We start from the raw sequence: 20,223 nt of genomic DNA, 5'->3' as shown, positions 1-20,223 counted from the left end.
AGGTCACTGGTGTGGTGCTGCTGCTTTGTGAGGGTTTCTTCACTTGTTGTCACTGTCATTTTATTCTTATTTATTTCAATTTGACATAATATATTGCATAAATAAACTTAGTTGGCAGATTTTTCTCAACTCGATTCTTACGAGGAATTCTTTACACGACTATTCCCGAGTACAGAAATGGACGAACATGTAAACAGCCCCCCTGTCTTATCTTTCACTAATGCCAGTTCTCTAAAAGGTCACAAGGCATTTGGATTGGGCTTAATTGCCACTACTGTGTTGAGCTGCTGCTGCTGCCATGTGGGCGCACAGGGAGGCACTCACCCTCTCGTTGGCCACGCAGATGATCCTGGCGTAGCAGCAGATCATCAGGAAGATGAGGCTGAACAGAGGCACGTACCATCTGCGAAAGCACAGAAACGAGCAGGTAGTGAGAAAACTTCTAATGAGGATTGTTATTAAAAGCCCATTCCTGTTGTTTTGACTGCGTCCGCCGTCGTTCTGTGGCCTTGTGGCGGCAGTGGAGGAGGAGGTCTCAGGGTAGAGCAACTGAAAATGTCGATATTAAACGGAAAAAAAGACAAAAACAAACGAAAAAGAAACACAGAACTTTACTTTCCCATCCACAAATAATGCACCATAAATCCTACTTGCGCTTACATACCATAGGAGAACATAATAGCATACCAGGTGTCTAATGTTTTGATATGACGGCCCTCTAAATAGATTAGAGCATGGAAACTGATTTAATAAGATTCCTCCTGCAGGATTGTAACCTGAGAAGACTATTGTCTGTAGATATGATGTGTTATAGAGCTGGACTAAAGCTCTGATGCGATGTTTCGATTAAAATCTTTGCTAGTGCTTGTTTTTCAGTTTTAAACATGAAACAAGCCTCTTTTTTCTCTTTGCCTCCCTAGGGTTTGACCACTAGAGCATTAAAATAAACTGTGCATTGAAGTGTATTTATATATATATATATAAGCAAGACTGTTGTAGTGGTGGACAGTGGACGGACACAGTACATACATAGCCCTGACTCAGCACCTCTGGACAGCACTGCATGTCATTTCAGCCAGGAGAGAATAGAGGTAGACCCGAGAACAAAAGGCAACGCCACGAGAGTCACAACACCTGAAATGCGTGGCATTCCTACGGGATGAAGGGTTGACAATCAACGGAGACACGGGGGAGAATAATATGTCAGGCATTTCTGAGCGGATGAAAGAGAGCGAGACGAGCGAGGGAAACGGGGGTGATGGCTTTGTTGGAATGGCAGTCTTGTGTTATGCAAGCTCCTGGGAGGTGATGTAAGCTCCGAGGAGTTTCAGCCTCTCCCTGTAATCACGAAACAGGCCTTTTGTCTGTCTTTGATAGACAGGTTCCTGGCCACCACTTCTCTGTTCAGCCTCAGTAACTCCGAGCAGTTGAGACCGTGCTGTGCAACACTCAAGTCCTCCTGAGCACCTGGCACCAAACGCCTCTACGTGATGAGCATAAATGGATTGTGCAGACGAATAACACCAGGAGTAATTATAGGCCCGATCATGATCCAGAGGAGAAAAGTCTGACATTTAAAAGGGGAGAAATCTGGGTCGGTCTCTGACCGGCGAACACGGGGACACGAGTTGTTTCAGAGGAAAATGGATTGGGAATAAATGTTCAATACCGTGTCTGAAAACTCTGGGCTAAAAATTGCATCTTTCTGAAGCATCTGAAAAAAAAAGAGGCAAATAGGTCCTTGGCCTAATTTAACTTTGTCCGCACTTGTGATCCAAGCCTGCGGGGGTCGGAAGAAACTCACTAATCACTTTCAAATTAAACTTTGTATTGGCAGGGGAGTCTGAGATGGTTTGTCTTTGTGTCACAGCAGCAAACAGGGGAAAGGGAAAAGGCTGCTTTAAACATGGTGTTCAGTCACGTCTTGCAGGGAACATCAATATACAAAGAATACCCTCTTTGAACATGTGTGTGTGTGTGTGTGTGCGCGTGTGCGCGTGTGCGTGCGCGCGCTTCCACACAGACTCAATAATGGCATGGGACAATGATGAAAGCGTTTCAGGGGAGACCTGCGCGAGCGTCACCTCGGTGTGATTTAATAACCCGATCTGCGGAATAAACAGCGTCCAATTACGCCAGCGCACGTCCCGTTAATGATGGAGAGACGGAGAGGGGTGGGGTGGTGTTGGCGGGGATGGAGGGGGAAAAGGGAGAGGGAGGGAGGGAGGGAGGGAGGAGGGGGGCTGGCCTTTTTAACGATAGCGTGGGGTGGGAGGGGGTGGGGGGGCTGCGAGGAGGAGAGAATGACGGGCGGCAGCTACAAAGTGCTCTAATTAGCATGATAATGATCTGCCATTAGAGTCCGCTGTGCTCTACAGCTGAGCGCTACCCGGAGAAAGAGCGGAGAGGAAGAGGGAGACGGGAGGGAAAGAATGAGAGAGAGAGGTAATGAAATAGAGGCAGAGAGAGACAGAGAAAGAGAGAAAAAGAGAGAAAGAGAGGATTTTTTTGGAGTGGGCAGAGGATGATAAACGTGGAGACATGAAAAAGAGGTGAGGATGGAAAGGTGGATGGATGATGGCAGATTGCAGGTCAGGACCAGAAAGAGCAGAAATAAGAAAGAAGCGGCGGGTGATTAAAAGACAGGAGGAGGGAGAAGGTCACGGGCAGAGTGAATAGCAGGAACAGGCTGCAACCAGGAGATCGACTGTAGGGACGGAGAGATAAAAAGATGGATAAATACAGTGGTGGGTGGGTGGGTGGGTGGGGGTTTCAAGAGCTGGTGCAGAGAGGGGCCAGTAGTGAGCGGAGGTGGAAACCCTGGAAGAAAGATTCAATCTCTTGGCCTCAGCCTTCCCTCCATACGGCTCCGGAGTGAAGAATGAGGCTCGGATGACAAGAGGCCTTGGACTGAAGTGCTCAGTAGGAGACAGTGTGAGGTTGTGTGTGTGTGTGTGTGTGTGTGTGTGTGTGTGTGTGTGTGTGTGTGTGTGTGTGTGTGTGTGTGTGTGTGTAGAGACCCATGTGTGCAGCAGGTTAGTGCTCCACCGCAACTTTGACCCACAAGATCCTGCAGCTGAGTGAAAGATCGTGATCTACCTGTTCAACCACTTACACAGAGACAGGCCGAGCAGAGAGAGACAGAGACAGAGAGAGAGAGAGAGGGGAAGGAGGAAAGACAAAGAAGAGACAGAAGGTGCTCAGGGTGTGTCAAAGGGTAAAAAGTTGAACTACAGGCAAACAGACTAGCAGCTTTCCTGAGATTCTGAGCTAAACGCAAACATGCTCGATCAAAACAACAATGTTACTATGGTGATGTTTAGTACAGTGTTTATCTTCTTGGTTTAGCATGTTAGCGTGCTAACAAATACTACTAAGCACAACGTAGAGCTACGGCCTTGTCCACACGAAAACGCTGCTTCACCCAAAACAATCTTTTTCTTGTTCTTGTTTCTTGTTTTTGATAAAGTTTTCCGTAAACATGTCATCATTTCAAGAAATAATCTGGATTCACTGAAAACGACTGAAAACGCTGTAATACATATGTCAGGCCTGTGTGTGGTGCTGTAACGCTGCTACACATGAACTGAATTGAAATCGAAATAATTGAAATAAGTCGACTAAATGTTAAGTGGTGTCAGTGCTAATATGCCGATTTGTCACAGCTATGAGTCACAGGCTACAGCTTCCTCAATGAGAGCGAGAAGAGTCCGGGAAGTGCCACCAACCGGATGTTGAGCTCACAGGCATGGCAGCTATGGAAGCTAATGGAAAATTCAAAAAGTAGAACAGCAGCTTGTGGAATGATACAACAGCACGATAGACTTATAATTTCATATACAGTGTTTTATATAATGTCATGAGAGAGGGCACGCCAACACAACCAGCTGACAACATTGATTGTCCTATATAAATGTTTTTCTTCTGAGGTCAGGTTTGATCACTCGGATTTCTGAGAGATCTCGTGTCACTGGGGAATCAGCACAGCGAGAAGGTCTCACCGCCTGGCTGAACTGTCTATATAGTTCAGATGATTACAGCGTAACAACTGGTTGAAACCGTCCTTATGTCTGTGGACTGGACTCCTACTACATTTTCAAAATTGGTTTAGATTGGAAAAATCGTCGAGTGTATAGCCCAGCCTTCATTTTCTGCCATCGCTCTGACCTCATCTGTCTATTCAAGGCAGAAAAATCTTTAAAAAACACACTGCCATTACAGGAAAAGTCCGGAGATGTTTGGGAATGGATGTCGATATCAAATTTGATGCCAATCCATTTGTTAGATGATGAGAAGTTTCATTAGATAAGTGATAACTTTGACCTGCTGGTGGCGCTAGACCCAGAAGTAACTCATCAATATTAATCGTTGGATGTCTGTAATGAATTTTCAATCAGAATCCATCCAGTGAATGTATTTCACTAAAAGCCAAAAAAAAAAAATGTCAACCTGGTGGTGACACAAGAGGAAAACTCCACTGATACCTAATGTCAAAAGGATTCGTCTTCTGGGGGACGGTGAAATAAAATTCAATGTATTCAAAATTATTCAGCTCAAAATTTCATGGCAATCTAACTTGTCATTATTTCAATTGGGATCCAGTGGCGGGTCAATCAACTGAAACCGCCACCACCCCCCCCCCCCCCCACGCATAGATTCATCTGGTTTCCAGTCGTATACGCCTGGGCCGGGAGCTCATGGTGATACATAGCGATGGGAAACCTCTCAGGGAGCGGTGACTCAGCGAAGCCCGAGTGCTTCCAAGTGCTGACTCAACCCCTGAAATTCTGCACCTCTGTCACACAGCGCTGTCCTCTGCTTTTCATTCTCCTTCCCCTCTTTCATCCTCTTTCACACCCTCTACACCTCCTCCTCCGCGCCTCCTCTGTCCTGTCTGCGCGCTTCGCTGAACTCTGATGAAGACACACTACGGGGCGTGGGCAGAGACGAGGGCAATTTATTTCTCCGGCTTCTCCTCTCCTGGCGCGTCCCGGTGTGCCGTCCCTCTTTCCCCTCTCCTGATGAGTGTTTCCCCGTCTCTCTGACTCTCCCCCCCTCCCACCTTTTTCCCCCGCCCCCTCCTCCGCACTTCTCACCTTTAACGCTACAACCTCTGCCCTCCTGCCTCCTTTCCCAGCGAGCTGTCAGCGGGGTGTGTGTGTGTGTGTTTGAGCGTTTGTGTTTTCTCCTTGACGGGGTGTTGCCTTGGCCCCTGATCTGGTGTCTGGTTTGATGTAATTAGAGCTAATGAAGATTCCCTGATCCTGCGAGCAGCTCGTCCCCCTGGGCCACGACGGCGTGGAAAACTAGAGAGAGCCGGGGAGCAAAGAAGCACTGATAAAAGAGACACAGGCTCGTTTAGCACAGCTGATAGCTATGTGTTGTTTTGTGTGTGTGTGTGCGTGCGTGTGGGTGTGTGTGGGTGTGAGGGTTTGTCTGCGTTAGTCTGTCTGAGTGTGTGCGTGCTTATTTGTTTAGAAAGATTGATTCCCTGCTGATGCTGCGAGCAGCAACGCGATTACCTTGGCTCGTGGCAAAGTGTTGCTGTGTGTGTGTGTGTGTGTGTGTGTGTGTGTGTGTGTGTATGTGTGTGTGTTTAAGTGTCTGCACCGGGGAATCAGCAGAGCCCTTGCAGACTTGGGGCCAGTTGCAGAAAGCAGTAGACAGGCATAATCCTTCATAGCCGTCCTAAACACTTAAATACACAGTGTAGCAACTCTCCTAAATCTAACACGGCAGACGCAGATACAGGCACAACCACGGGTGCACACACACACGAACACAGACACACACACACACACGCACACACATATCTTGGCCTTACACCAAGAGGGAAAAAACCCCCGCAGGCTCCCCTGACATGCAACCCTTCACATTTCCCTGCAGAGACAGCCCTCCCCCAGTGGGGGGAAGCTTTGATGGCGGCGCTGAAAGGGTCTACTTACATCCCAAATCTCCAGGCTACGTGATCGTCTCTGATCCAGCTGGGGGAAGAGAGGGAGAGACAGAGAGAGAGAGAGAGAGAGAGAGAGCGATGAGGGGGTTACAAAGGAAAGGGAGAGCGTGAGCGGAAGACAGACTTGTGTGTGACTGCGGAGGGGAAAAGCTGTGCAGCTGTAGCTATTAATAAGCCGAGAGTGGAAAGAGAGAGCCGAGCCCGGAGATTAAGGCTCTGTCCCAATTCTCATTCCACCGCCGCCTCCTCTCCTCGGCCTCTTCCCCCCTTTACCTCACCCCCGCCTTAACAAGATTCAAGATTCAAAATCTTGAATCTTGTTTGGAGACAAAACAAATTATGCTTTTTTTCAATTCACCACAAGAACTGTGGTGGGGGGGGGTTGCCGTTCAAAGATGTGCTGATAATTGCCAATTTTTATCACATAAAACCTTATGAGAGAAGGAGGCTGGAACGAGGCCAGAGCTGCGGCCCTCCTTCAAAGTAAAGACATTTAACAGAAAATGTGCTGTAGCTGGCTGACAAAACACAAGAAAACAAAAAAACAAAAAGATGCTGTGGCTGAACGGGTCGGCTGTACTCACCACCACGCTCCGGCAGGGCCGTAGCAACCCTTTAGCAGCGGTAAAGAGGCCATGACCAGGGGCACCCCCCACGCCATCAGATGGTACAACCTGATAAAAGGCAGACATTTATTTCATTACGAGCGCCGAGACCGAGGAGCTCTGCCCCTGAGAAAAGACCCTACGACTAAATCGATTCATTTCTTCTTCGGTTCATCCCTTCTGTTTGCCGGCGCTAACACCGGGGGTCATTTTTCAGGTGCTAGACGAATGCCTATACAGCTCGACTGCCAATTACTCATGGTAATATAAACTGTAATTGCCCTCACTGATGTAGAAAAGATGACTTGCGAAAAGGGGGATGTCTGCTTCAAAACCCTCTCACAACAGGATACAGCTCCTAACCCAGCAACTAATACATTTCAGGACAGGGGGAAAAAATGTACACCTGTGAACCTCATGGTAAAGAGCGGCCGACTTTTATAGAACAAAGGTTTGGGGAAAAAACAGAGAGGCTCATTCTGGCTTTGCAGGAAAATGAAAAGATCAGAGACGGCCATCTGAGAAGTTTGAAAAATCTCAATAAGATGGCTCAGTGTGTGTGTGAGTGTGTGTGATAGATGAGGTGTGTGCTCCAGTGTCTTGAGCGTCGGTGTGGGCGTCGATACTTTATAGAGCGCAAAGTGTCGCCTGGTCAATAGAGTGGAAGTCCTGCCCTGACTTGTTCCAAGTGTGGTCAATCGAGCGGTGGCAACACAGCTGACACACACTCAATCCCTCTTGAATTGTGCACCACACACACACACACACACACACACACACACACACACACACACACTTTCTCACTCTATTTCACTGGGGCAGACCGTACCCCCACCACACCACCCCTCCCTCCCTGCCCCTGATCTGATGGAGAGCAGAGCGAGTGTGTGGGAGGTGGCGGAGAAAGAGAGATGGCTGGAGGTTTAAATAGAAACAGAATAGTGGGTGGGAGAGAGACGTAGGAAATGTATGGAGGTAGAGAGAGAGAGAGAGAGAGAGAGAGAGAGAGCGTGTTTTGATCGAACGCAAGAGCGAGTGTGAGGAGGAAAGGAAAACAAGGGAGCAAGGGGAGGAAAAGGGAAATGGTGGGAGCGCTAAAAAGGAAAGCAATCGAGCAACTGAGCGAGTGAAGGAGCAAAAGGGAAAGCAAGGGAAGGAGAGCGAGGGAGAGACACAAAGAGAGAGAGAGAGAGAGAGAGAGAGAGAGAGAGAGAAGAGGAGGAGGAGGAGGAGGAGGAGGAGGAGGAGGAGGAGGAGGAGGAGGGATACAAATGGTGAAATCAGTGCTTCCACTTCGTGGCGTGACGACTGGTGCAGGGAGGGAGGGAGGGGGGTGGAGGGGGGGCGCTTGTCAGGAAATCAATGTCGAGAGCTCACAGACCGACAGACGCACACCGGCGCGCGCACACACACACACACTCACACACACACACACGGGTTCTGCAGCGCATATACCCCACACACACACACTGGCAGCCAGGCAGCGCTCTGAGAGGGAGATGACGAGGTCCGGAGCTGCAGCGCAACATGAGCTTAATGAGGCACAGCAGGACTGCTCAGTGCTCTGCATTCCACACACCTGCACACACACACACACACACACACACACACACACACAGACACACACACAAATCCCAGCTCGTACAGAAATCGCTCTCAAGGCTCAATCTCATTTCTCACCGCCTCACACCCCCACCACACACACACACACACTCTCCATCTTCAGCTTCTTCACCGCTATCTCTCTGCCTTCAGCGCACAACAGATTCAGTTTGCCTGAATCCTTCCTTCAGTCACACATAAACACACACACACACACACACACACACACACACACACACGTGCGTGCTAAACACACTTCCCCATCCTCTCTTGCATCCACTTCAATCACTCTTAGATCATCCAGTCTCCGTTCTCCATCTCCTCTGGCGATTTGTTCATTCATAAACCATCACACTGTGCCATCACTCTGTGTGTGTGTGTGTGTGTGTGTGTGTGTGTGTGTGTGTGTGTGTGTGTGTGTGTGTGTGTGTGTGTGTGTGTGTGTGTGTGTGTGTGTGTGAGAGAGAGGATGGGAGGTTGCGTTCGGGGGGCAGAGGGGTAATTGTGCATGCATGCAAAGCCACATACCCGCCTGCCTTAACACGTACAGCTTATCTATGTGCAGTCAATACACGACGGCCCCCCCGACGCCTCGTCTGCGCTCCGCTCCAACCTATTAAGTGCTTTGTTTTTTTTCTCCTCCTCCTCCTCCTAACGTCATGTGTGACCCGCCACAAAAACACAGACATATCCGCCACCCCCCCTCGCTTTAATATCCCCTGGCCTTAAAAGAGGTGTGAGGCTGATTTTGATCCTCTACCTGCCCCCCCTCACCCCCATCCCTCCCCTCTGCATCCATAAAGCCATCTTCCTCTGAGTTATAGCACCATTATATCGTCTGGCTTATTGCTAATCAATGCAGGGGAAACTCCCATGGGAAGGGTGATGGTGGGGTGAGGGGGGGGGGGGTTATGGGATGGGATGGGGGCGGGAGTACACAGGAAAGCAAATCAGCAGGACTTGACTGAGCAAACTGAGGCACCGCTAACTTGTTAAAGCTGCCGCGTTTTTTTTTTTTTTTTTCCAGCCCACAGGGTGTATACATTTTTTTTTTTTTTTTTTTTTAGATTGTGTGTTTGTGTCACAAAAGTGCGTGCTCGGCATGGAAAATGAGAAAATAGCTCACACACACACATGCACAGACGCGCACGCATGCATGCACACAAGCAAATTCACACTTGCACTGTGGAGAGCGCTCATGGGAGTTAGAGCGACAGAAACATAGAGCTGCAAAGCGTGAAGATGGGTGCGCACGCATGCACACACACACACACACACACACACACACACAAAGACACACTGAACGGCTGACACCCACTCCCTTTTCAATTAGAGCGTCGGCTGGCTGGAACAGAAAAGGAGGAGGAGGAGGAGGAGGAGGAGGAGGAGGAGGAGGAGGAGGAGGACGGGGAAGAAGGAGGAGGGGGGGCTGTCAATGCTCTGCAGGGAGACACATGCTCTGGCAGACCAAACACATGCACACACATAAACACATGCAGCAGGAAGCGGCCACACAACAACAAGAGGCAAACACATACGTCTAAAGGAAGACGTATATAGAGACAGAGGAGGACTTAGTGTGTGTGTGTGTGTGTGTGTGTGTGTGTGTGTGTGTGTGTGTGTGTGTGTGTGTGTGTGTGTGTGTGTGTGTGTGTGTGTGCACATGAGGGACAAGCTGTTTCCTGAGAGTTCAAATAATTAGTCGATTAGCGGATCGACAGAAAGAATCAGCAAGTGTTGATTAATTTGTTAATAATAGATGAAACATTTGAGTAATGGGGAAAAAAAACAAGAGCGCTCATAAATCCTTGGTTTCGGCTTCTCTAATGAAAGATTTAAACGCTGTGAATTCAAAGATTTTACAGACCACACATTTCATTTTAAAGGGGAAAAATAATTAGTAAATCAAGTAATTGATGAGGAAAATAAATGGCAGTTACGTACATCAGCACTTAAGTCTCCTATACTCACATCTCAAATCTGCTGGTGCTTATTTCTCGGACCAGGTTAAGGTACAGGTTGAGAGTGATGAGGCAAACCCAGGCCAAGGCACTCCAGTCTGCAGAGACACACACACACACACACAAACAAGGTCAAATTACAACACTGCCCTCCGCCACACAGCATGCACCTGCAAATGTGCGTCCAAACACACACACACACACACGTACATATGGGAGTGTGTGTATATGTGTGTGTGCATGCAGGCATGTGCCCCAATTTTTGATAAATGAAGGCCCATTCTGCAGTAATATGAGGGAAACCTGTGGCTTAGGGTGATGGATGAGAGGGGGGAGCTCGGAGAGGGATAATGATGAACTGTGGAAAAGCAGAGGGAGATAACGCAGGAGTGAGTGTGTGTGAGAGGAGAAGGAGAGTGGAGGGGGTGAAAATAAAAAAAAGAGGAGGCGAGTGAGGTGCGGTGGTGGTGGTGGTGGGGGGGGGGGGGGGGGGGGGGTGAAGTCAAATGGAGTGGACGAGATCCCCGGGTCTAAAGACGCTGAAAAGAAAAGAATAAATGAAGAAAGGGAGAAGGAAGGCGCAGTCAGCAGAGGGTGAAAAAATGAATGTATTTCACAGAGACAAGGGAGAGAGACTCAGAGAGCCGGGCTCGCTGCTTCTGCCCTATAGCCGGTCCTATGTGTCTCTGTGTGTGTGTGTGTGTGTGTGTGTGTGTGTGTGTGTGTGTGTGTGTGTGTGTGTGTGTGTGTGTGTGTGTGTGTGTGTGTGTGTGTGTGTGTGTGCTCTCCTGTTGACAGGACAGGCAGGGCCGGTCGTCACAATGATGGATTCCCTGAGCCACATACTCAGCTTACTCAGTTTCACACCACACACACACAAACATACAAAAACACACACACTGTCTCCGACACGGGGAGCCTTTAGGGGTAGCATGCAGTGACTAAGAAAGAAGGAGGCTGGCCGTCCACGTCGTTATCACAATAAATCACTGTCACCGTGATAGCGAACCTCGTCTTACATAACCAGGCAGCAGCAGCCGAGGCGCCTCTTTTTTTTTTCTTTTCTTTTCTTTTTTTTGCTCGAAACTTGAAAACACCACCTGTCGTGTTGCTGCCCTTGCTACAATCTTCCTCTATTTCAAACACATTTCATAAAATTTTATTGGTCGGGGTTTAAAAGCCGGAGCTGCGCCGCGCGGCTCCCACCGGACCCCGACGCCATCGCCACAGAACAAAGTGCCTGTTCAGCCGGTGTTTATGTACAGCCGTTTGTCCTCAGCGTGAGGATCCTTGTGATAAACCGAGGTGACACGCACCAACCCTGCAGCACTAACTCACTGCCCATTACCCTCTACCCGTCTGTGTGTGTGTGTGTGTGTGTGTGTGTCTGCCAGATAAAAACACAGAGGACAAAAACAAGCTTGGTGAAGTGTCGTATTAGCAGCCTTATGTTAATCAAGACTAAAGCGGCTGTAATTGCAGCAAATGCCTGTAATGCAAATAAAACAAGGATTTTTTCCGATGTAAAAAAGAAATCCTCCCTCCTTCCTGCTTTTCTACATCATGACCCTGATTAACCGAAATGAAATGCCAGGCAGAGTCCTGTCTTGTCATTGGAGGAAAATCATCTCCTCATAGGAAACGTGATGAAACACTTCATGCCAGTTTTTATGAATGGCCCAGTAACTGCATGGCACGGTGCTTGGCTCCCAAGTGTCAACACCTTTGCTGTGGGTGTGGTGAACACACCTCAGCGTTGAACGAGTTTAACCAGTGCATTACCAGCAACGACAGCCAGTGTATATCCAAACAGAAAGGAAAAATCCAGCCTTTTCTTTTTTTGATAACGTCTCGATAGGTGGAGCTGGAGGAATAAATGCAATAAAAACAAAGAGTGTGGCTTCTAGTCATATAAAAGAGGCCCTACCTTTAAAATATACACACCATGAGAGAAATATAATAAAGTTGAATAAAGAGTTGAATAAATATGAATTTTTCAAAAAGCAGGACCAGCTTCTGAACCTTTTCAGGATTTCTTCGTACCGACATCGTGGGGTACGAGGACACCATTTGTCAAAGCTGTCTACAGCAGCTCTACAGGTGGAGTGGTTTTTCTTTTTTAAATACATTATACATATCAAGGATTTCCTGGCCATTTGTCCAAAAAGCAGTGACTTATTCAAAAACATCGTTTTTGTCACTTTTTAAAAGCTCGCTGAATTACAACTCCCGCCTTACTCTTACACTTCTCTGGATGAAAGATGGTGTTATAAGCTGCAGCAATCAGTGTCTAGGCACATTTTGTTCTCACGCCAAAAAAGTGATCTGACAAAGCAATATTATTTTCCATTGTGATATATGAGCTCTTCAACAGATGTCTTTGTTGGATCTCAGCTCTGTCTTCTCTGGCTTACTCATCTCTGTTGTCCAAAATGTGGCAATGAGCAATTAATTAGGTTTTCCCTCTTACCGAAGTAAGTTAACCACCAGGCCTGGAAGTCACAGAGAGATCCGTCTGGATGGGACTCGGCCTGGGGAGAGTGAAGGAGGGGAGGAAGAGGAGCGCATTTTAACCAAGTTAGGGGAAGAAAGTCGCGATGAGTGAAACAGACAAGAGAAACTCACCATGACATATGCTACGCTGTCGAAAAAGGCTGCTACAGTCAGGCTGAGAATCATCTTCTGTACCGAGGAAATGAGAGAAAGACATGAAAACGGATTCTCTAACAAAACATCCCGAGTAAAAATGCCAATGCATTTATATTCACTTAGAGAGAAGGGCAAATTATAGATCAAATGATCACTGATGTGGCTGACAGCTTGGCATGCGACGTCCCCGGTGACAACTCTGTGAAAATATCACAGAGGAGAGTGTCTCCTTAATTCCTTCTATACAAACGCTGCTCGATCTTTTTTTTTTTTTTTATGAAATAAATCAATAATCTGCGTGCGGGAGAATTTTAACAGGGTATTTGCTATGCACGCCAGCTGTCTGTCTTAACCTGACTGAGCCTATAGAGGTGGTTACAAACTGTGGCAGTGGTGGGTGCATAAAAGAGACAGACGTGGACACACACACGCACACACACGCATGCATACAGCCTTTTATCAATTTGTCAGCAATGACCCTGCCAAGGCCACAGAAGGGGAGGAGGAGGAAGAAGAAGAGGAGGAGGAGGAGGATGAGACGGAAAAGAAGGGTGCATGAGGGCCGGCGAGCACTAAAGACTATCGACTGACGGATAACCTTTGTGAGGAGATGGAGAGGGTTTATGTGGTGCAAAGAGGAGGAGGAGGAGGAGGAGGAGGAGGAAGAGAAGAAGCAGCTGCGGCCACTGCATGCAACCTGGCCCACACCGGCACCAGGAAACCAGCAGAGCTCCACGTTTACTCGTCTTCTGTTTTCTGATTACAGGAGGTAAACATGTAAACCTGACAGACCTGCTGGACTGGTTTAAAAAAAAAAAAAAACTGTCCTCTGAGACCACAAGCTGCACGCTCAGTCCAACACCACAAACAAAAAACACACAACAATGACATTCCAGGATCTGAGATAAAAAATACTACACGGAAGAAAATCAATGTCTAACTAATATTTTTCAGTTTTATACCTAAGGCCTTGGAGGATAATGTAAACCCTCTCATTTGGAGAGAGGGAGGGGTAAAAAAAAAAAAAAAAAAAGCACAGAATGGACGGTCATTATCACCGAACAACTACCAGTCAATTAACTTCCCAATTAGTCAATCCGTGCATTTTAATTGGGTTCAATTATGCCATTATTTACCGTGGCTAACTGGACATCTTTCCGGCGGCAGCGAAGCAAACACAAAACAAGCTTAAGAAGAAAAAACAAAAAAGAAACATAACGTACGGTGTAGCAGACTAATTTACCTGAGCCAGGGAGTGATATCTGCGGAGCGCCCAGATCACAAACAGCATGAAAAGACTGAGGAGAGAGCAGAGAGACCACAGTGAGAGGTTTCCTGCTAATTGCAGGGGGCAACAACTTGAGCAGGTCAGGGAGTCTACTGCTGATGTGCTAACTTTTTCTGTTTTTTTTTTTATGCACATGAATACATCATTACAACGACTGTACCACACTAATCCCTGTATGTTCTCTTGTTAGCTTCAACCTCTACTAACCCCTGAAGTAAGATTAAGATCACTGACCATAAACACAGCACCTGTTTAGACTGACTCTGACATAACTTGTGTATTTCATCATCAACACTAAGAGAGAGGCCTCGGTCACAAATATACTGAAATATACTGTAAACTGAAATATACTGAAATCAAATAATGGTAAAAAAATAAATTAATAAATCAAAATACACTGATAAAAAAAGCATAAATGTAACAATTTTTCAAAAAAGAAGAGCATTTTGTCAGAAAACCTGCAAAAAAGAGCTGCTTAGTGATACGTGACCAGCGTGGGAAACGCACCGAAGCGGGTACAAAGACGCAGGCACCGCAAAAATTACAACTGACTATTGAAACAAATGGGAAAACCCCTGAGGACTTTGTTACAGCTATAAATAGAGAACACCATCAAGGTGCCAACACGCTGATTTCCCCTGTTGTAAGTCTTTTTTTTATTATTTTTATTATCATTGTTCAATTAAACTGATCTATCATTCCATAGTCTGTAACCCTGCATGGGCCTGGGTTTGAGGAAACTTTAAACTGCGATATCTGAATGATCTAGTTTCAGTGCTGAATCCTACGGCCACATCTATCACAACAACAACGACGACACAGGCTGCGAATTCTCTTTCACTCTGGTGGACACACATACAGGGTGTGGCGACGACGACAAACATTGCAAACAAACCACACACTAAAATTAACACAGAGTTAAAACAACACACCTCAGACAGTCTCATCTACAGCTGGATATTAGAAGTTTTAATGAGGTCATCTTCATTATTGTGCAGGAATCTTAGTTTTTCCAGGTTATTATCATAGTTAACTCTTCCACGTGACTAATGATGATACACGTTCCTAACAGTTTTACACAAATAAGCTTAATTATATTTAAATTGAGTCCAATGCATAAGCTGTCAGTGTATGATTATATCATTACTATAATAAATGCCCAAGACAAAGTGTGAGAAAGAAATATTTACCATCCTACTAGGGAGAAGGTTCCTGTGGCTCGTTTTACTGATAGAATCACCACCTGTAGATCAGAAACAACACATTTCCATAAGTAATAAAAACATCATATCGAGGTCGACATGTGAATGCCTTACAGTCTGTGTAATGTTTTTGGTTTTTGGAGCTATAATCATGATAATCATGACCCTTCGAAATTACTGGGTCAACATGGCCGCTCTTTGTCCAGGCGTGTCTTTTTGCGTGCAAGCATGTGTGCGACGTGCAGCCAAAGGAAGTGTAATAAAACACGAGTTGCATTGAGTTTTAGCAACTTGAGTGTAAGAAATGTAAAAGTTTGGATTGTAGTGACACCTGGGACATCCACGGTGTTCATGACACATGTCACATCCACATGCGGTTGACCCATTTTAACACATTATAAAAAAACAGACGGGGGTGCGAAGTGACAGCCGAGTAGAATGAAACGGAGATAAGCAGATGTGTTAACACGGCTAGAGAACCTGACATTCAACATATTTTGAGCATCCGACCTGAGACCGATCTGAGAGAGAAGCCAGAAAGAAAAGGAAAAGATTGAAGGAATGAGAAGAATGAGACACGTCGTGTACAAAAGTCACTCGTAAAGTTTCGCAGAGACTGAACGAGCCAGCTGAAGTCTTGCACGCAAACATGTCCCCATTATGAGCCATGTAACATCACAGCTGTGGCCTCTCATACACCTGCAGCTTCAGAGGAGTCGCACGAAAGAACGACCTTCCATTTAGTCTGATAAAACAACCCGTATGTAACGTCCTGCCCGATATAAACAACAGTCTCCTGCATTAAGTGGTTTTCAAATTATATACACGAGGCCTGCTTTGTTTGTGCAATAGTGTAAAATTTCTGAGTGCATCGCTCAGACAGAAAAGATCTGATTTTACTAAGAGTTACAGTTTATATGCATTTTCCCTCTGAGGCCTTTTACTGTTTTATTACTGTTTAAATTACATTTGAATGACTGCTCCCGACATGGAGCTGCAGGGGTGTTAAAAAGGCTCGAACTCTTTGCACTTCATTTTAAAATTGTTTCATAAATAGGGCATGAGTGATCCTGGCTTTCGAGAGGTCTGTGCCACTTTTGGAACAGCCAGGGCTTCCTCCTCGCGTCACAACTCCAACATCTGTATCGCACTCGCTCTGGGCAACACATACAGTATTACCATGACTTGGCCTTTGATTCTCATCCAAAAAATATGAGCAACGACCTTGTCAAGACTGACTTACACCATTAATTCAAGTAGTTAAGACTGGACTTGTCTTAAAAATCCAAGAAAATCATGAAAAATCACAATATCCAAAAGCTAAAAACTGCTTCTAACAACAAATAATCCCGATTCACACATAATACAACTAATTCATTCAGAATATTCCAGATTTTTGTTGTTGTTATTGTTCTATTCTTGAAAAACAAGCAGTATTTAGCAGTGTCGAAATACTGCTATGCAACTAATGTTTCTCAAATGACCTGAAAATGTCGTTAACATTCAACTTGCAGATGAATAGTGTTGCTGTGGCGACAAAGAAAACAGGACGTTGCAGAGACGTCAGCAGCACACCGGGTAATGTTTAATATACAGCTGTAATAAAGGAAGCGGATGAGTGTCAGAATATTCTGCCCTCAGTTTTCACTAGGAGGGTGATGCACAGCTCACATTGGGCTAGATGACGAGGCCGGTGTGTTTCTAGGTTAGTCAGACTGTGTACTGTTCGCTGATTGATTGCTTGCAATTATGAGCGATTACCTGTCAATACAGGAGAGATTTGGGCTCCGGGGCTAAACGACATTACTGCAGCATTCTTGCTCTGATATGGAAGAGAAAAGCCAAGAGCAGCTCTGGAGGCTAAAGCTGCTGGCACGCAAAGATATACCTAGTCATATTAACACGTTCACTGCACCAGAGACGGTGCTGATGCTGGCACTAATCTGCCTAGCATATGTCAGTCTTGACTCAGCAACATGGTGCAATTGATCAAAAATAGCACATTTCCTGAAACTCTGTTATTCCGAAGAAAAGGGGAAGTATTTTCTCAGAGGTTTCTCAAGCATATCCACTTGGTGTGAACTCAACTACATGTGAATTCAATGCAATCTGGTTCTCATTCATCACACGTTTCAGTGAACACTAAGAGCTATGAGTGCATTTGATTGAACTACACTGGACAAATCTCGGAAAAGAACAGAAATAATTATCCATTACAATCTCATCAAATAATAAAACAATGTACATTTTACATTTGGCAGATGTTTTTGGTGCAAAGTGACTTTGTAATTCTACCCCAAGCTAGATCCTGTCAAAAGGCTGCCTCCCTCCCAAAGCAACAGCAACGTAGTAAAAGTACCCAGCACTACAGCACAAGAGCTTCAAAGTTTTTTACTTTTTATAAGAAAATGTGTTATTGTATTCATCTATATTTTCATAGCCCATCCTTGGCGTTATCTGAATTCGACAAAATTACCCATTTTAAATAATCATTTTTAAATAAAACACTCTAAATATGCGTTTATATTCATATCAAATACAAATTCACACAATATATAGGCTATATAGCAATAATAGCTAAAAGTGGACTGTGTGGACTAGGGCTGTCAACGAATATTCTAAATTCGAATATATATTCGAATATTAAAAAAAACACGAGATTCGAATGTGAAAATTAATATTCGAATATTAAATAAACAGTGCGGGAAAAAACGAAAAAAGAAAAAAAAGGCCTAAATAAAACAGCGGGCGCACTGTATGATGGCCGGGCTCATCGCTCATTATTTATAATAGCCAACTGCACAACTGAAAATATTGTAGCGACCCTGCAGTAATGTTGTTGTTATGATGTCTGTGATTTCTGACTGACTGTGAATGTGTACGGGCAGGTAGCGTATGGTTGGATGAGAAACGGGGCCGGGGTGAGTGTGAGGAGGACAGAGTCCTGTGTGTGTGTGTGTGTGTGTGTGTGTGTGTGTGTGTGTGTGTGTGTGTGTGTGTGTGTGTGTGTGTGTGTGTGTGTAGGTGAGTGAGTGAGTGAGGAGGAGCAGAGGAAAAAGTGAGAGCTGTCATCGTTTCTCATCCAACCATACGCTAATAGTCAGTCAGAAATCACAGACATCATAACAACAACATTACTGCGGGGTCGCTACAATATTTTCAGTTGTGTTTTAACATAACTCAGCTTCTGCAAACGGAGTTCTGCATGTGGATGCAGCAGCTGCTCTGCTCTCACCCGCGAGGCTCCAGCAGCTCGGAGCAGAAACAGGAAGCTCTCAGCCGACTGTCCCGCCCGGTCTTCATCTGGAGCAACACCGTGTCCTCCCCAAAGTCCTCCCGCGGTAAAATCTGATGGTCTCTGGGCCAAAGCAGACCGGCATCACCGACCCGAACCACAGAAGGACCGCGACCACCGGCGGGACCGGTGTTCATGAGCTACCCACAGACACACAGCTGAGTGGCCGAGGCGCGGCACGGAGAAATGCCCCCCCCCACCCCCTCCCCTCGTGCACCGGAGCGCCCACGGAATCGGCACCGCTTCAATCACTGAATGAAGCCTGTCTATACAGACAAGAGTCGGGACCTTTAATTGCTCACACAAGTTAGAGGGGGCGGGAGAGCCGCGAGCCAGTTCATTTTGTAATGTCCTGGGCATTATCAAAGATGTTAAAATTGAAAAAAAAAAAAAAGCCTATACAAGTAGTACTAGTTTGTCCACCTGTTGGCATAATGCGCAATTAGATATTCGAATATATTCGAATTATGTGTTATTTTTAGAACGAATATTCGAACGTCATTTTGGAGCAATTTTGACAGCCCTAGTGTGGACTGTGGACTGTACATGCTTCGGGGCCATTGAATGCATGCTCATGCAGTTTATATAATGCAAGATAAAATGCTGTTAGCAGGTTAAATTATTCCTGTTAATTTTCATTTTCATCCAACTGTATTGGTTCTTTGCGTTTTTAATATGTTTCTCTTGGCTAAACCAAAAATAGGCAGGAAGGCCATGACCAACAATAAAGCCTAAGTTACATGTCAGGACTTCAAGTGTTGGTGCAACAACTGATTGTTTTGAATAATTTCTCAACAGTGAAGAGGAAACTCTGTATTTTCTTTCTGATCTGATAAATTAGATGGTTCACAGATTTTAAGTGGGTTGTTAAGGGTTTAAACAATTTGTCCAACACAACTTTGGAACAACAAGTAGATCAACAGATTGGAAATTGCTCGCCACACATTAAAGTTTTCGTCAAGCAAGCATATAACGGTGCATCACATGAAAACAGCCAACTAATGCAGCTAGTTAGCATGTGAGATGACTGTCTGTTCAGCTGTACCGTCACAGTTTAGCCCCGGGAACGATGCAACTGTCACAGGCCAAGGCTCTAAGCGTCTCAAAAGCAATCGACCGATCGACAAACAATCAGATAAAGTCACTTAATTACCGATGCCAGCCAGTAAAGCCCTGCAGGCAGCTCACAGTGGAGAGTGAAGCAGAGCAGCTAATTAGCCGTTAAGCTAAAAACATGTGAACCACAGTAGCGCTGTCTACTTACGCATCGATAGTCTTCTGAATCTGTGTTAAAAAATACGCAGCGTGAGTTGTTACTCGTTAACGGTGTACTTTGACTGCCCATGATGTCACTGTTAATTTTTTTCGGGCTAATTTCGCTCCGATTTGTTTTTGTTTTTGCTGTAGCTTCTCTCGTACTTCCGGGTCCTACGGCGCGCACACAGGGACAAAAAGGACGAGCAGCAAACGTTCGAAAAGTCGAAATGCCGCAAAAGGGCCAGAGTTTTGTGGAGAAGTTCCATTGTAGCCTATATTAAAACTTTACATTAGCCTACTATTTTATATGATTATTTTTATTTATGTAATTATTTATTGCTCAGTAATTTTTCTGACTAATTTATCCCTTTTTAATTTAATTTATTTATTCACTTTTTCTGTATTCTA

The 20,223-nt window shown here is 45.6% G+C and overlaps 1 protein-coding gene across 3 annotated transcripts in view; it reads right to left on the bottom strand.

Annotated features, from left to right (window-relative positions):
* LOC311004267 (cyclic AMP receptor-like protein A) overlaps window positions 1-19,997 on the bottom strand; it is a 56,537-nt gene extending 36,540 nt beyond the window's left edge. The window contains exons 1-9 of one of the 3 annotated variants that reach the window (XM_083996251.1): window positions 19,823-19,991; window positions 15,252-15,304; window positions 14,017-14,071; window positions 12,750-12,806; window positions 12,595-12,655; window positions 10,135-10,222; window positions 6,541-6,630; window positions 5,946-5,984; window positions 325-403 (exon numbers count right to left, since the gene is read on the bottom strand). In XM_083996251.1, the coding sequence (XP_083852377.1) occupies window positions 325-403; window positions 5,946-5,984; window positions 6,541-6,630; window positions 10,135-10,222; window positions 12,595-12,655; window positions 12,750-12,806; window positions 14,017-14,071; window positions 15,252-15,304; window positions 19,823-19,903 (603 nt within the window). In that variant the 5' untranslated portion in view covers window positions 19,904-19,991. Of the gene's footprint in view, window positions 1-324; window positions 404-5,945; window positions 5,985-6,540; window positions 6,631-10,134; window positions 10,223-12,594; window positions 12,656-12,749; window positions 12,807-14,016; window positions 14,072-15,251; window positions 15,305-19,711; window positions 19,777-19,822 lie in introns of those variants that run through there. The other 2 variants (XM_083996252.1, XM_083996253.1) reach the window with 2 other exon arrangements.
* Window positions 19,998-20,223: the final 226 nt, after the last annotated feature.

This window comes from Trachurus trachurus, assembly GCF_905171665.1.
Source record: "Trachurus trachurus genome assembly, chromosome: 21".
Taxonomy (NCBI): domain Eukaryota; kingdom Metazoa; phylum Chordata; class Actinopteri; order Carangiformes; family Carangidae; genus Trachurus; species Trachurus trachurus.
Note: the sequence above shows the minus strand (reverse complement) of the source record. Positions and strands in the feature narration are given on the sequence as shown.